We start from the raw sequence: 14,787 nt of genomic DNA, 5'->3' as shown, positions 1-14,787 counted from the left end.
GCCCCTCCGCTTAGCACTCCTGGCCCAAAGTCCAGAGAACACCCCTTGCACCCCATCCATTTCACAGGCTCGGACAGGCACTTTCCTTTCCCTGTTTCTTTGTTTTGTTTTTATTGGGCCACACCGAGCCGCATTCAGGGGAATACTCCTGATTCTGTGCTCAGTGACTACTCCTGGCAATGCCGGGATGGAACCCCGCGGGGTTGGCCGCGCGAGCATCCCCACTGTGTTAGGTCCTGGCCTTGAGCTCCCTCCCCACGTGACCTGGTGACCCTTCCCAGCGTCCCCGGAGCCCGCCCCGCCCCGCCCCGCTCGCGCCTGTGCCGTCAGCGCCTCGGCCACATGACTGCCCGCCCCGCCCTCCACGTCACGTGACACACTCGGCCCCGCCCCCGCCCGGCCACCGTAGCGGGCAACGCGACGGAAGCCGAGAAGCGCTGCCGACCGCGCCTGCCACAGCGTCAGCCCTGCCTGCGCGGAGCGAGCGCCGGCCGATGGCGGCGGCGGCCATGGGCGAGCAGGAGAGCGCCCGCAACGGCGCCCGCAACCGCGGCGGCGTCCAGCGCGTGGAGGGCAAGCTGCGCGCCAGCGTGGAGAAGGGCGACTACTACGAGGCGCACCAGATGTACCGGACCCTCTTCTTCAGGTACGGCCGGCGCCGCCCGCCCGCCCGCCAGCGCCCGCCCCCGCGCGCCGCTGATTGGCCGCGCTGAGCCCGCCCCCGCGCGCGATTGGCTGAGTCGGGACCGGACCCCGCCCACGCTCGGCCGTCCCGCGTCGCTATTGGCCCGCGCCGCTGCCACTCCGCCGTCCGAGCGAAGGGCCGGGTCCGGGCCCACCGCACCGCCCGCCCCGGAGCCGGAGTGGAGCCGGGCCCGTGGAGGGTCCCGGCCTCGGGCCCGGCGCCTGCCGCCTGCCGCCTGCCGCCTCCCGCCGCGCTCGGGAGTCACCCCGGCCCGCCCCGGGCCCTCGGCTCGGCCGCCCCCGGTGTCTCGTCTGGCCCGAAGGGGCTGGAACCAAGTCTGGGCACCGTCCGTCTGTGTCCGTGTCTTCATCCGCCCGGCCCGGGGAGCCGCCTGCCATGTGCGGGAGGTGTGCGGGTCCGGTGGGGGACGCTGCAGGGCCCGCGCGATGCGGGGCTAGATGCGAGTCCGTGCGGGCTGTCCCCCTGGTCCCGGCCCGGTGGCGTGGCGAGACGGTCGGGGCCAGGGCAGCGTCCGCTCAGGCCCAGCTGCACGAAGCCTGCGTCTGGCTTCCGCAGGATGGACGGACGGGTGGGTGGATGTGTGGTCGGGGCGCTCAGGCTCTGCCTTCCCTTCACCGTGGTGTCGCTTTGCAAGTTTTCCGTGGGTGAAACGCCCCGGCCAGCCCAGCGTGATTCGTCGGGGTGAGCGGTCTCAGCCCCTGGGGGAGCAAAGACTTTTCTTGCTCGCGCCCCGACCACCGTGCTTCTTCTTGTTCGCCGCCACCTGCGAGCCCTACTCAGCTCCCTTAACACCTCCTAAGGGCTGGCTGCCGTGTTTCCAGAACTTTATATCCATTATCTTTATATCCATTATCTCTCTCATTTTCCCCCAAACGCAGGCAGAGCATGCTGCTGTTGGCTTTTGCACTATTACAAAATGTTTGGCCATTTTATCCGGTTGGAAACCATTGCATTTTACCCCTAGCAGAAACCAGGGTGAGATTTGGAGGCTGTTGTTTAGTTTTGGGGTCACACTCGGTGATGCTCGGGGAATATGGAATATTCCATATGGAATACGGAAATTGAACCCGGGTCTGGGACATACAAGGCAAACGTCCTACCCTACCAGCCCCAAGAGTGAGTTTTTTTTTTTGTTTGTTTGTTTGTTTTTTGAGGGGGGTCTGCTGTGGAGGGCAGAGGGGACCCAACTCAGGCCTTCCTCTTGGCTCTGCACTCAGGGATGACTCTTGGAGATGCTGAGAGGGCCCTTTGGAATGCCAGAGATTGAACCAGCATTGACCCAAAGTGCCATTTCTGCTGTAGTCTCTAATGAGGTGTTTTGACTGATTTTTTAATTTAATTTAAATCAAATTTAACTGTGAGAGACACAGTTACAAAGCTGTTTGTGATTGAGTTTCAGTCGTTGTCGAACACCCATCCCTTCACCAGTGCACCATTTCCTACCAAGGGAAATGTTTCCTTTCCCCCCCACTCAACTTAAATTAAGCCTTCCAGTGGGAGGCACTACTTTCTTCGGGGCAGAGATTAGAGGGGCCCATACTTGCCCCGCACATGTCCACACTGCGTGATGCACTCTGGGGTTGGCTGGACACTCCTTGTTCTTTCGTTGCTTGAATCTGAACATTTGCCCCAGTGGTTAATCAGCCAGTCTGCATCTCCCTGAAATAAACACAGCGGTCAGTGGTAGGAGCCAGCTCTGTCATGTGTCTCCAGAAGGACAGTGTTGTGCATCTGTTGAGTGGGAATTCCCTCAGCCCAAAAGGCCTGGGATTGTGTGTGACAGCCTCCTGTGCCACCCCCAGAGAAGTCCAGCTCTCCCAACACAGGCTAGGCCTCTGGTGGGCCCAGGCCTGCATCTGTCCTGTGTCCACATCCAGCTTTGTCTCCTGTCAGCCCCACCTTTCCCACAAAAGGCTGCCAAGCATATTCTGGAACCGACGTGAGTCACAGCGCGTGAGTCCTTGTCCTGGCCTGACTCTATACTCAGCTACACTGTTTGGACGCACCCAGACATCTGCCCTCCTGTGCTACCCAGGGAGGGTGCTAGGCCAAGGTGCTACCTATACCACTCACATTGGCTTCCACGGGCTGGCAAACACAGCTGAAGGCTGGATCTGCTCCCAGGCCAGGGCTTCCGGGACCTTGTCTCCACAGCAGTGCTGATTTGGGCCTCTGAGTTCTTGGCATTGTCCAAACCTTTTTTAGTTGGTTGATATTTTCGAGCCACACCCGGTGTGTTCAGGACTTAGTCCTGGTTCTGCACAGAGATGTCAGACCTGGTGGGCTCAGAGATGCCAGGGATCAAACCCAGGTCGACTGCATACAAGACAGGCACCCTCCCCACCGTACTATTGCTTTAGTCCTCATCTAAGCAAACCTCAGTAACAAATACTTCCTTTGTATTTCCTGCATCCCAATGTCTGAGGTGAGATTCCCCTATGGGGCGGTGAACCTGAGCCTCGGACCCCTGAGAGCACGGACAGCAGGACATGGGCGTGGTGTGTGCTCAGCACTGGGTTCTCCCAGCCCAGTTCCATTTCAGAGTAGGGGTCTCCTTCATGGCTTCCTTCATTTACCTTTTGTTCTGATGAGATAGGAGAATAGATGACAGAGGTAATAGAAGCAGTGGCCTTGGAGTTGTAGCACTGGGGAAGGAAGGCAGCTTCCCAAACGAGTCACATTCAGTGAGAGCTGTTGAATGGTGACTTGTGTGTTGCGAGAGAGATTTCTATGCCCCCTGTCCGGGTAGGACAAGAAAAGCAGGTCCAGGGGCCGGAGAGATAGCATGGAGGTAGGGCGTTTGCCTTGAATGCAGAAGGACAGTGGTTCGAATCCGGCATCCCATATGGTCCCCTGAGCCTGCCAGGAGCGATTTCTGAGCATAGAGCCAGGAGTAATCCCTGAACACTGCCGGGTATGACCCAAAAACCAAAAAATAAATAAATAAACAAATAAAGGGGCTGGAGAATTAGCATGAAGATAAGGAATTTGCCTTGCATGTAGAAGGTCTGTGGTTCAAATCCCGGCATCCCATATGGTCCCCCGAGCCTGCCAGGAGTGATTTCTGAGCGTAGAGCTGGGAGTAACCCCTGAGTGCTGCTGGGTGTGACCCAAAAACCAAAAAGAAAAAAAAAAAAAGAAACGAAGTCCCGAAGCAACTCCGTAGGAAATAATCCACACACAGTTGGGAAGGTATAGCAGGCCAGAAACTAACACCGAAAGCTGTTCACCCACAAGCCAATCATTTGACCACAGGGGACCACAAGCCAGGATGTCAGCTACCTCTCCAGGCCCCTGAGTAGTAGCCTTTATTGGGATAAACAAAACCCACCCCACCCCAAGGAGAGGGGGAAATCTAGATGAGGAGGCAATGGGGAAATACCTTTTTTCTGTTTGTTTTATTTTGTTTTTGGGCCACACCCAGCGGTACTTAGGGGTTACTCCTGACTCTGCTCAGAAATTGCTCATGTCAGGCATGAGGGACCACATGGGATGACGGGATTTGAACTACCGTAGGTCCTGGGTCAGCCACTTGCAAAGCAAACGCCCTACCCCTGTGCTATTGCTTCAGGTCCAGGGAAGCTGTTTTTTTGTTTTGTTTCTTGGGTCATACCCTGCAGCGCTCAGGGGTTACTCCTGGCTCTATGCTCAGAAATCGCTGCTGGCAGACTCAAGGGACCATATGGGATGCCGGGATTCAAACCACTGCCTTTCTGCATGCAAGGCAAATGCCCTACCTCCATGCTATCTCTCTGGGCCCGGGAAACTTTTTTGTTTTTGTTTTTGGGTCACATCTGGCAGCCTGCGCTCAGGGTTTACTCCTGGCTCTATACTCAGAAATCACTCCTGGCAGGATCGGAGGACCATATGGGATTCCAGGATTCAAACCACCGACCTTCTGCATGCAAAGTAAATGCCTTACCTCCATGCTATCCAGCCCTGGGAAACATCTTTTTAACAGGAAAACCAAAGGAAAAGACATCTAATAAGAATGCAATATGAGGACAATTGTAAAGGCCTCTACCAACAAGGGCCACCTGCACACTTCAGAGAGAGAGTGTCCTTGTCAGCCACACTGATCCCAGAACAGGTCATGCAATTCTCTGTTCCATCTCTTTTTTTTTTTTTTTTTTTTTTGGTTTATGGTTTTTGGGCCACACCCGGCATTGCTCAGGGGTTACTCCTGGCTGTCTGCTCAGAAATAGCTCCTGGCAGGCATGGGGGACCATATGGGACACCGGGATTCGAACCAACCACCTTTGGTCCTGGATCGGCTGCTTGCAAGGCAAACACCGTTGTGCTATCTCTCTGGGCCCTTTTTTTTTTTTTTTTTTTCCTTTGGGCCACATTTGATGCTCAGGGGGTTACTCCTGGCTAAGGCTCAGAAATTGCCCCTGGCTTGGGGGGACCATATGGGACGCTGGGGGATCGAACCTCGAGCCTGATCCTTGGCTAGCACTTGCAAGGCAGACACCTTACCTCTAGCACCACTTCGCTGGCCCCAAGCTTTTTATGGTGGTTGTTTTGGGACCACACCTGAAGGTTCTCAGGGCTCACTCCTGGTTCTGGTTCTGTGCTCAGATATTAATTATGGCGGACTCGGGACCATGTGGGATGAGGGGATTAAGCCTGGGTCTCCGTGTGCTATTGCTCTGGTCCCTCATTGGTTTGTCTTTTAGCAGCTTCTCTGCAGCAGGCATGCAGCTGAACAGAATGGCAGGTGGTCGCTTGTGGTGTGACTCCCACACCATACGCCCACTCTTCCTGCACTCACACATGCACACATTCTGAGCTCACTCAGGCACATGCTCTGGGGCCTGGTACTCCAGACTTTGCAGATTTCAGATTCTTCTCCAGATAATTCTCTGGGTTTATGTGTCCCCTGCATATTGTTCTGGACTATTGGATGTGTGTGTCCATGTCCACAGGCCACACTGGTCCTCAGTCCAGCAGCAGTGAGGCTCTCTGCAGTTAGGGCCGTGGTCAGCATTTGCCCGGTGGCTCCGTTGTGCTGCACACAGGTACAGTACCATGAATGGGGCAGCTGACCATGCTGACCATAGTCTGCTGGACTGGCCATCTGAAGGTTCACTGCCAGACTGATTGGCCCCACTGTCCAGCCAGGCAGGCCGAATATCTCCAGGCCTGAGAAGGTCTTAGGCAGAAATGAACCTGCCTGGAGCAGGAGAGATAGTATAGCAGTAGGGTGTTTGCCTTGCATGCAGCTGACCCAGGATGGATGGTGATCTGAATTACAGCATCCCATATGGTCCCCTGAGTGCTGCCAGGTATGAGCCCCCACCCCCACCCCAAATAAAAAAATGAACCTGCCTGACACTGTAAATTGGGCCTTGTGGGCATACAGGGGCTGCTCTGGTGTGAGGAAAGGGACAGGCTCAGGGGCAGAGCCTGGAAGGGTTTGGTACCCACTGTGGGGGGGAACAACCTCAGAGATACCACTGTGGGGAAACAACCTTGGGGCACACATTGTGGGGGGACAGCTTCAGGGCATTCCCTGTGGGGGAAAAGTTCGCTTCCACAAGGCTTCCAGAATCTGAGTTGGTCGTGGTGCCAGGGCACAGTAGAAGCATCTAGAGCTCTTGTATCAGGGGAGATTGTTACTCAGGCCCAGAGCTGGAAGTGTCCTCAGGGACAGCAGTGGTTTTTCCAGAATGCCTGATGGCCCAGCACAGGGCATAGGGCAGGGTCAAGTAAGAAGGCACCTGGGATTGCAGTGCCCATTCCAGCTGGTGTGCACAGGCCTCCTGCTGCTACCTGCTGAGTGCCTGGAGCTCAGGCTCCAAGTATCCCCGTGGAGCCCTTCAGCCTCTTGGCTGCCACCACTGTCTACTGACATGACCACTTCCCCTCACTCCTTCCTGTAGTCCAACATAAAAGGCTTGAGCCTTTTTCTTAGATTAAGTTCAAGGTCTTTTGTTTGTTTGTTTGTTTTTGTTTTGGGACCACACCCATTGACTCTGGGGTTACTCCTGGCTATGCATTGAGAAATCGCTCCTGGCTTGGGGGGGGAACCATATGGGACGGGGGGGGGGGGGGGGGATCAAACGACTATTCGTCCTAAGTCAGTGCGTGCAAGCAAACACCTAACCGCTTGCGCCACCACTCTGGCCCCCTAAGTTCAAGGTCTTTTTATCTTCTGGACTCACTTGGAAGCATTTTTTGGGGGGTTGGGGAGTGAGGCCCACACCTGGCAGGGATCGAGGTCAAACTGGGGACTGTTACATAAAGTGTCAAGGCCCATCCCTGTGTTATCTCCAGACAGTTATCTGTAAAGGACTTTTTTAAATCATTCCCATCCCAAAAATGTTACTGATTTTATACTCGAGCATTCTCCAGCACATCAGTTCTTTTCAGAGTATTGTTTGGGCCATATCTGGCTGTGCTCCTGGTTCTGTGCTCAGGAATCACTTCTGTCAGGGCTCCAGGACAAATGTAGTGCTGGGAATTGAACCCAAGTCAGGCATACACAAGGCAGGTGCCTTACTTGCTATTCTATCTCTCGGGTTCTGGATTGTGGTTTTGTTTTGTTTTATAGCCTCATCCAATGATGCTCAGGAGCTATTTCTATCTCTCTGCTCAGGAATGAACTGACATGTGCAAGGCAAGCGCCCTGTCCTGTACTGACTTTCCAACCCTAATGTGTACATTTTTAAAAATCTGCTTTATTGGGGGTGACTACTCCCAGCAATGTTCATGGATTACTCCTGGTTCTATGCTCAAGACTCACTCCTGGAAGGCTCCAGGAACCCTATAGGATGCTGGGGATCAAATCTGGGTCTGCTGTGCAAGGCAAACTTCCTACCTGCTGTGCTATCACTCAACTCAGCCCCTGCATCTAAAATTTGACAAAGTGTTCTGCAGCCCTTTAAACAGTTGGGGGCTACCCCCTGTTGTGCTCAGGAATCTCTCCTGGCGGTGCTTGGGGGCTTCTAGGAGGTGCTGGGGTAGGACCCCTGCAGGCTCCCTTCCACTGAGCTCTCTGTGGTTGGTCCTGCTGTTTTGGTGTGGGTGAGGCAGCAGCAGGCAGAGAGCTGTGTGGTAACTGTTCTGGGTGGGAGTTCTGCAGCCTCCATGCTCCACACTGTTTCCAGGGGCCTTGGCTGCACCCCTGCAGCTCTGGCATGTGCTGGGTCCTGCCATGAGTCCTGATGGAGCTCCGTATGTCAGCTCGGGCACATCTTTGTTGGGGCCCTGACAGGCTGTGCCTTGCCTGGCTGCCCCAGCGGATGCTCCAACAGGTGTGAGGAAAATGCCTTTTGTCTCTTCTCTTTCTTTTGTCGTTCAAAAGCTTTTCAGTGCAGTATCATCTCCATTCTTTAGCTCTATGTTTCTCATTAAAACTTGTTTATTTGGGGCCGGGCGGTGGCGCAAGAGGTAAGGTGCCTGCCTTACCTGCGCTAGCCTTGGACAGGACCGCGGTTCGATCCCCCGGCGTCCCATATGGTCCCCCAAGCCAGGAGCGACTTCTGAGCACATAGCCAGGAGTAACCCCTGAGCGTCACCGGGTGTGGCCCAAAAACCAAAAAAAAAAAAAAAAAAAAAAACAACTTGTTTATTTTATTTATTGGGGGGGGGGGAGTTGGGAGGTCACACCCAGTGATTCTCAGGGCTTACTCCTGGCTCAATGCTCAGGAACTACCCCCTGGGGCTCAAGGACATGGAGGATGGTATCAAACCTGGTTGACTACATGCAAGGAAATTGCTCCCACCCTGCCCCACTGTCCTGTCATTCTGGCCCACAATGTGTTTTATAAGATGACCCACCTGGCATACTGAGGCCCAGCCTGCTGGGGGTATCCATTCCCCATCTCTTGAAGAGGTTAATGTAAGCATGGCCGTCCACCCGTCTTGAATAGAATTTTGGATAGAACTGTAAAGAGAATATTCATTGTTTTGTTTGTTTTTTCGGGTTTTTTTTGAGCCTCACCCAGAGGCACTCAGGGATTACTCCTGGCTCTGTGCTCAGAAATCGCTTCTGGCAGGTTTGGGGGACCATATGGAATGCTAGGGATCGAACCCGGGTCCATTCTGGGTTGGCTGCATGTAAGGCAAACACCCTACCGCTGTGCTATCACTCCGGCTCCCTAAAGGGTATATTCATACTCTCTTTTTCTCCTTCAATATTGACATGCAGTTTTGTGTGTTGATTTTATGAACGGTCACTATGATGTTCTAGTTTTTCAGTGATGTCTTAAGGTTTTCCTGTGTATTTTATTATACCACTGACCACCAGTAATAGTCCTACTTCTTTTCTGATCTGAAGTTGTTTCATTTCTTGTCTGACTGCTCTGGCTAATACCTCTGATACTTAAAAGAACAAATGGCAACGGTGCTTACAGTATGAGATGGAGTCCTCCACTGCCCATTTTAGGAGTAGGTTTTGGTTTGGCTTTTACCATAAATGGTACTGGACCCTGTCAGATGCCTTCTCCACGTTTTGGTCTTAGTTTTCTCTTTTCTCTGGCTGGAACTGCACATCACTCTGGTGTACACGAACATTGAACTGTCCTTGCAAGCTCAGGTGATGCCCCGAGATTGGCTGTAGTGGGATCCCGTTGAATTCATGTGCTGAGTCCTGCTGGAATCAGTGCATCTGTGACTGTTGTTGGAGGTTTCTGCCTATGGATTCTTTTGTTTTGGGGGGGGGGGTTTGGTTTTTGGGTCACACCCAGCCGTGGTCAGGGGTTACTCCTGACTCTATGCTCAGAAATCGATCCTGGCAGGCTCAGGGGACAATATGGGATGCCGAGATCCGAACCACCGATCTGCACGCAAGGCAAATGCCTTACTTTCATGCTATCTCTCCAGCCCCGGAGTCCTTTCTTATTTAAGGCACCCTAGTCCGAGTTCCAGACTCATCAGAGTGTCTGGGACTATTCCTGCTCCAGTTTTCTCCCGGGTGAGGGATACATTGGCCTGAGTTGTTTGAGAGCGGCAGAACTTTCTGGCCTGGAACCATTTAGGCTGATGTGAGACTGCCCCCGGCTCTGCCTCGTCCCACAGTTTTGTCAGAGACAGCACTATTGCCTTGTTATTGTCTCTGCTCTCCCCTACTCTTACTCTCGACTTCAGTGTCTTTTTTTATTATTATTTGTTTGTTTTGGACCACACCTGGTGGCACTCGGGTTATTCCTGGCTCTGCACTCAGAAATCACCCCTGGGGGCCAGAGAGATAGCATGGAGATAGGATGTTTGCCTTGCATGCAGGACAGTAGTTCAAATACCAGCATCCCGTATGGTCCCCCGAGCCTGCAAGGAGCAATTTCTGAGCATAGAGCCAGGAGTAGCTCCTGACCCAAAAACAAAAGAAAACAAAAAAGAAATCGTTCCTGGTAGGATCAGAGGACCATATGGGATGCTGGGAACTGAACTTGAGTTTGTCCCTGGTCAGTCACTTGCAAGGCAAATGCCCAACCGCTGTGCTGTCACTCCAGCTCGACAGTATCTTCTGGTTTTTTCCCTGTTTTGCTCATCTCATAGTGCTCAGGACCACTCTGTGGTGGGCCTGGGGCTCCTTCCTGGAGGGGTGACCTGGAAGCCGGTTCTGTTACACCTGGCGGTGCCAGGGATCAAATCTGGGACCCTGTGCACTGTACACCTGGATCTTTTCGCCCCCCACCCACCCACCCGCACCCTGGGGCCCACAAGGTCGAGACTGAATGCTGTGTCCACTGCCCCGCAGGTACATGTCGCAGAGCAAACACGTGGAGGCTAGGGAGCTCATGTGCTCAGGGGCGCTGCTGTTCTTCAGCCACAGCCAGGTAAGGGGAGCCTCGGCCCTTCCACACACCCAGCCCAGCTGCCTGTGGGCCCTCACGGCAGCCCTCCCGCCCTCTGCAGCAGAACAGCGCGGCCGACCTGTCCATGCTGGTGCTTGAGGCCCTGGAGAAGGCCGAAGTGGAGGTGGCAGACGAGCTCCTGGGTGAGTCTGCGGGCCTGGGTCTTTGTGGACGTGCCCTGGTGGACATTGTCTGAGTCTGGGGCCATGCCCTCTGTTGGTGGAGTCTGGTTGGGCACGTCCCTGCTAATGGACTCAGAAGGGAACCACACCCTCAGCAGTGGGTGGGGTACCAAATGCATTTGCTGGACCTAGTCCTGAGTCTCTGGCTACCTATCACTTGGCCCCCCGTGGAGCAGGGCAGGATGCAGGGAAGATGGGTGGGCACAGGTGGGTTCACAGCTGTGCTTGCGTGAGGTCTATACTCTTGCAGAAAACCTGGCGAAGCTGTTCAGCCTGATGGACCCCAGTTCTCCAGAGCGCGTGGCCTTCGTGTCTCGAGCCCTGAAATGGTCTGGCGGTGGCTCAGGCAAGCTAGGCCACCCCCGGCTGCACCAGCTGCTGGCCCTCACCCTGTGGAGAGGTAGGGGCTCCCAACAGGCCTCACTGTTGCTCCCCTTCTGGTGAGGGCCCCAAGGAGAGGTGCTGCTTCTGTGTGGTACATGGGACCCCTGTCCCAGGACCCCCAGGTCCCTTTGGGGACAAGCCACTGTGACAGGCAGCTGAGGGGGCCAGGCTCCCCATGCCCACGAAGCAGCCTGTCCCCTGGTGTGGGCTGCAGCCCTCTGCACCCTCTCTCCGAACCCCAACACGTCTCCATGCCACAGCCTCTTCATGCCCCAACATGCTTCTCTGTGCCCCAAACCACCTCTCCGTGCCCAAACATGCCTCTCCATGTCCCAACACGCCCCTCTCCCTACAGAGCAAAACTACTGTGAGTCGCGCTACCACTTCCTGCACTCAGCAGACGGTGAGGGCTGCGCCAACATGCTGGTGGAGTACTCGGCCGCCCGTGGCTTCCGCAGTGAGGTGGACATGTTCGTGGCTCAGGCTGTGCTGCAGTAAGTGCCCCAGGTGTCTCAATCCTCGGCATGGGGTGACCATCACTAGGCTGCTTGGTTCATATGCCCATCCTGCCTGCCCTATTCCAGGCCCAGCCCCCCATCCTGCCCGTTGGTTCCCGCCCCAACTATAAGCTTGGCAGGGCCCCCACCCACCCAGCCACCATCCTTAGGTTCCTGTGTCTGAAGAATAAGAGCAGCGCGTCGGCCGTGTTCACCACGTACACACAGAGACACCCGTCCATCGAGGACGGGCCCCCTTTCGTACGGCCCCTGCTCAACTTCATCTGGTTCCTGCTGCTGGCCGTGGACGGGTGAGTGTGCGCCCGCCGCCCCTCTGCCAGCCCCACGCCCGCCGCACCTGGCCAGCCTCTGTCCCTTTGCAGGGGGAAACTGAGGGTGTTCACCGTGTTATGTGAGCAGTACCAGCCATCACTGCGGAGGGACCCCATGTACAACGAGGTGAGCAGAGGGGTCAGGGGATCCTATTATAAGGTGAGGATGCAGCACTGCAGGGGTGGGGTCATAGGGATGCCCTCACCCTCACGGACTCTCTTGCTCCACCAGTACCTCGACAGGATCGGCCAGCTCTTCTTTGGGGTGCCACCCAAGCAGACCTCATCCTACGGCGGCCTGCTAGGTGAGACCAGCCTGGCTGCCCCTGCCCACATGCTCTCCTGCAACCTTGCCCTGCCCTGTGTATCCTCCTGCAAACCTCCCCATTCCCCATTGACTGCAGTGCCAAGACGAGGTTTCATCGTTGCTTTTCTTCTTGTATTTCCTCTGGGGGCCTGCAGTAGAGCCCTCTGTAGGCCTTAGCAGCTGCCACAGGTGAGGTGGCCACCTGGAAAGCTGGTGTGGGCTTTCATCTGCAGTGCCCATGGCTGGCACATGCCCGCCTTGTGGCCTAGTCCTGACATCTCCCATCCTCACTGCTATGGGTTGAGGACATGGCCTTCTTCCTTGGGTGTCAGCCTGATGAAATGCAGGGGTCTGTGGAAGCCAGCCGTGTCCCCTGCCATCCTCCTCCACCCAGGGGACAGCGGTGCAGCTCCTGTGGCCTTGGGGGCAGATATGTCCCAACTCTCTGCCTGTCAGGTGCCAGTGTGTGGCTCTGGCACCAAGAGCCCTGCACCTTCTCCCTGTTTGGATAGAGATGTGCAAGTTTTTGGTCCACACTCAGCATTTCTGCCCTGCAGGCTCCATTTGCTGCAGGAACCTGTTGCTCTGAGCATTCCCTGCTGAGCCAGGCTTTCTGCTCTGAAGAGCTTTCTTACTTTAGTTTTGGAGCCACTCCTGGCAGGCTCGGGCCCCCCATGGGATGCCGGGGGTGGAACCTGGGTCAGTTGTATGCAAGGCCAGCGCCCTCCTGGCTATGCTCTCACTCGGGACCTTGCAGATGTTTTTGGGAAGACTTGCAGTGCCATGCCTGTTCGTTCCGGCTGGAACTTGGGCTGTGGTGTTATGGAGCCTGTCTTACTCCTGGGACAGTTTTTTGGTCTTTAGTGTGAATGAGGACCCCTGTTCTGGCCTGTATGTTTAGAACAAGAGGCCAGATCTCGCCCAGCATCCTCTCAGCTTTCTTGGGCACGCCAATTGCTGTCTCTCCACTCTGCCTTCCAGCATGAGCCATATTGGACCTTACCAGAGACTCATGGCCATGTATTGTATGGCCCACTGTATGCGTGGCTGGTGGAGCCTCCTGAATGGGGGGCAGCAAACCAGTTTGGCTGCATGATGCCTGGTGCAGGCTCCTGGGTGTCTGCTAGGGCTGGAGCTTTATGGGGATCCTGGATTCTGGACAGTGCTTTCCCTGGCCTTTGACTTCCTGGCTGCATGCTGTGAGTTACTGGGCACCATGAGGCCCCAGTGCCATGCTCCTGGCCACACTCACCCAAAGATCTCATCACTCTGGTGCTGTTGTTCCTGGGCCCCTATGACCTCTGCTGGGTGGGCTGGGCCTCGTGTGTCAGATGCCTATTGCAGAGGGGATGCTTGAGACTACCCTGTGTGCTCAGAGGTAATCCTGGCACAGGCCTGTCCTCAGGTTTTAGAGCCAGGTGCCCGGTGCATCGGTGTAGATGGTCAGCGACTATTTTTTTTCTTTTTTCGGTTTTTGGGCCACACCCAGCAGCACTCGGGTTACTCCTGGCTCTCTGCTCAGAAATCGCTCCTGGCAGGCACGGGACCATATGGGATGCCAGAATTTGAACCACCATTGGTCCTGGGTCAGCTGCTTGCAAGCAAACCCCCTACTGGCCCCGGGCAGCGACCTTGACCCTGGTGTCTTGGATGGGCAGTGCTGATACCTGGCAATGTCCTTGCAGGAAACCTTCTCAGCAGCCTCATGGGCGCATCGGAGCAGGAGGGCGAGGACAGCCAGGACGACAGCAGCCCCATCGAGCTCGACTGACACTACCTGCCAGCGGGGCCGTGTCTGCGCTGGCCGAGGGCCACGTGGCTGCCTGGCGCTGGGCTCACTGGGCCGACCGCGTTTCCTCGATTGACCCCAATAAAGCACAGGCCTTGCCGCACCTCCTCTCCCAGCCCTTGTGTTGCTCGTTGCTTTGGGAGGGCCGCGCCCAGCGCCCATGTGGACATCCTGCTGCAGACTGCGCCCTGGTGCCCCTCCGGGAGACGCCAATGAACTGTGTCCACACCTGGTGATGGAGCCCGCAGCCCCAGCTTGGGCCCTCCACTAGGGTGTGGGACGGAAACACTTTATTTTTTCACAGTTCAACAAGACTCGTCGCTGACGCAGTGATCATGCGCGGAGAGGGGCAGCCAATTTTATTGACTGTAAAAGGGACCTTGGGGAGCTGTCGGCTGTGGAGTTAATAAACCCTTTCTACTGCACCTGGCCACCTGTCCTTTCTTGGGCCCAACTGGGGTGAATGGCTCCTAGCACATCTGACCTACGTCTGCCAAGGGGCAGCACCAGGCCTCTATGGGCGCAAAGGGCTTGTCCTAAACTTGGACAGCGCCAGACACAGGCCCGGGAACCAGACATCCCCGTGTCGATCCCAAGAGCCTAGGAGGTGAGGCCCGTGGAAAGGGCCTGGGAAGCCGCAGTGGATGGAGACGGGGACTCCAGGGGGACAGACTGCCTGAAGAGCAGCCCTGGGCCACCTGAGCTAGTTTCTGGGACAGTGGGGTTGGCCTGAGCCCGCAGGCCATGGTGCTGAGGTTGGCCGTGGGGGGCCCTCCCCCAGATGCTCAAT

The 14,787-nt window shown here is 55.8% G+C and overlaps 1 protein-coding gene across 1 annotated transcript; it reads left to right on the top strand.

Moving 5' to 3' along the window:
* Positions 1 to 430: 430 nt before the first annotated feature.
* GET4 (guided entry of tail-anchored proteins factor 4) lies at positions 431 to 14,422 on the top strand. The gene is made up of 9 exons (XM_049788675.1): positions 431 to 646; positions 10,410 to 10,488; positions 10,568 to 10,649; positions 10,939 to 11,088; positions 11,428 to 11,566; positions 11,740 to 11,880; positions 11,953 to 12,028; positions 12,134 to 12,206; positions 13,894 to 14,422. Exons 1-9 carry the CDS (start codon positions 495 to 497, stop codon positions 13,977 to 13,979), a joined length of 978 nt encoding a protein of 325 aa, XP_049644632.1. The 5' UTR covers positions 431 to 494; the 3' UTR covers positions 13,980 to 14,422.
* The last annotated feature ends 365 nt before the right edge of the window (positions 14,423 to 14,787 follow it).

Source organism: Suncus etruscus, chromosome 15 (genome assembly GCF_024139225.1).
Source record: "Suncus etruscus isolate mSunEtr1 chromosome 15, mSunEtr1.pri.cur, whole genome shotgun sequence".
In the NCBI taxonomy this organism is placed as follows: domain Eukaryota; kingdom Metazoa; phylum Chordata; class Mammalia; order Eulipotyphla; family Soricidae; genus Suncus; species Suncus etruscus.
This window is presented reverse-complemented; position numbering and strand designations above follow the sequence as displayed.

Excerpts from the sequence above, each read along its gene's own strand:
- GET4 (XM_049788675.1), top strand. The coding sequence starts at position 495 with ATGGCGGCGGCGGCCATGGGCGAGCAGGAGAGCGCCCGCAACGGCGCC. Across the intron at positions 10,650-10,938 it reads GGTGGCAGACGAGCTCCTGG|AAAACCTGGCGAAGCTGTTC; the intron begins GTGAGTCTGCGG and ends ATACTCTTGCAG. Across the intron at positions 11,567-11,739 it reads GTGGCTCAGGCTGTGCTGCA|GTTCCTGTGTCTGAAGAATA; the intron begins GTAAGTGCCCCA and ends CACCATCCTTAG.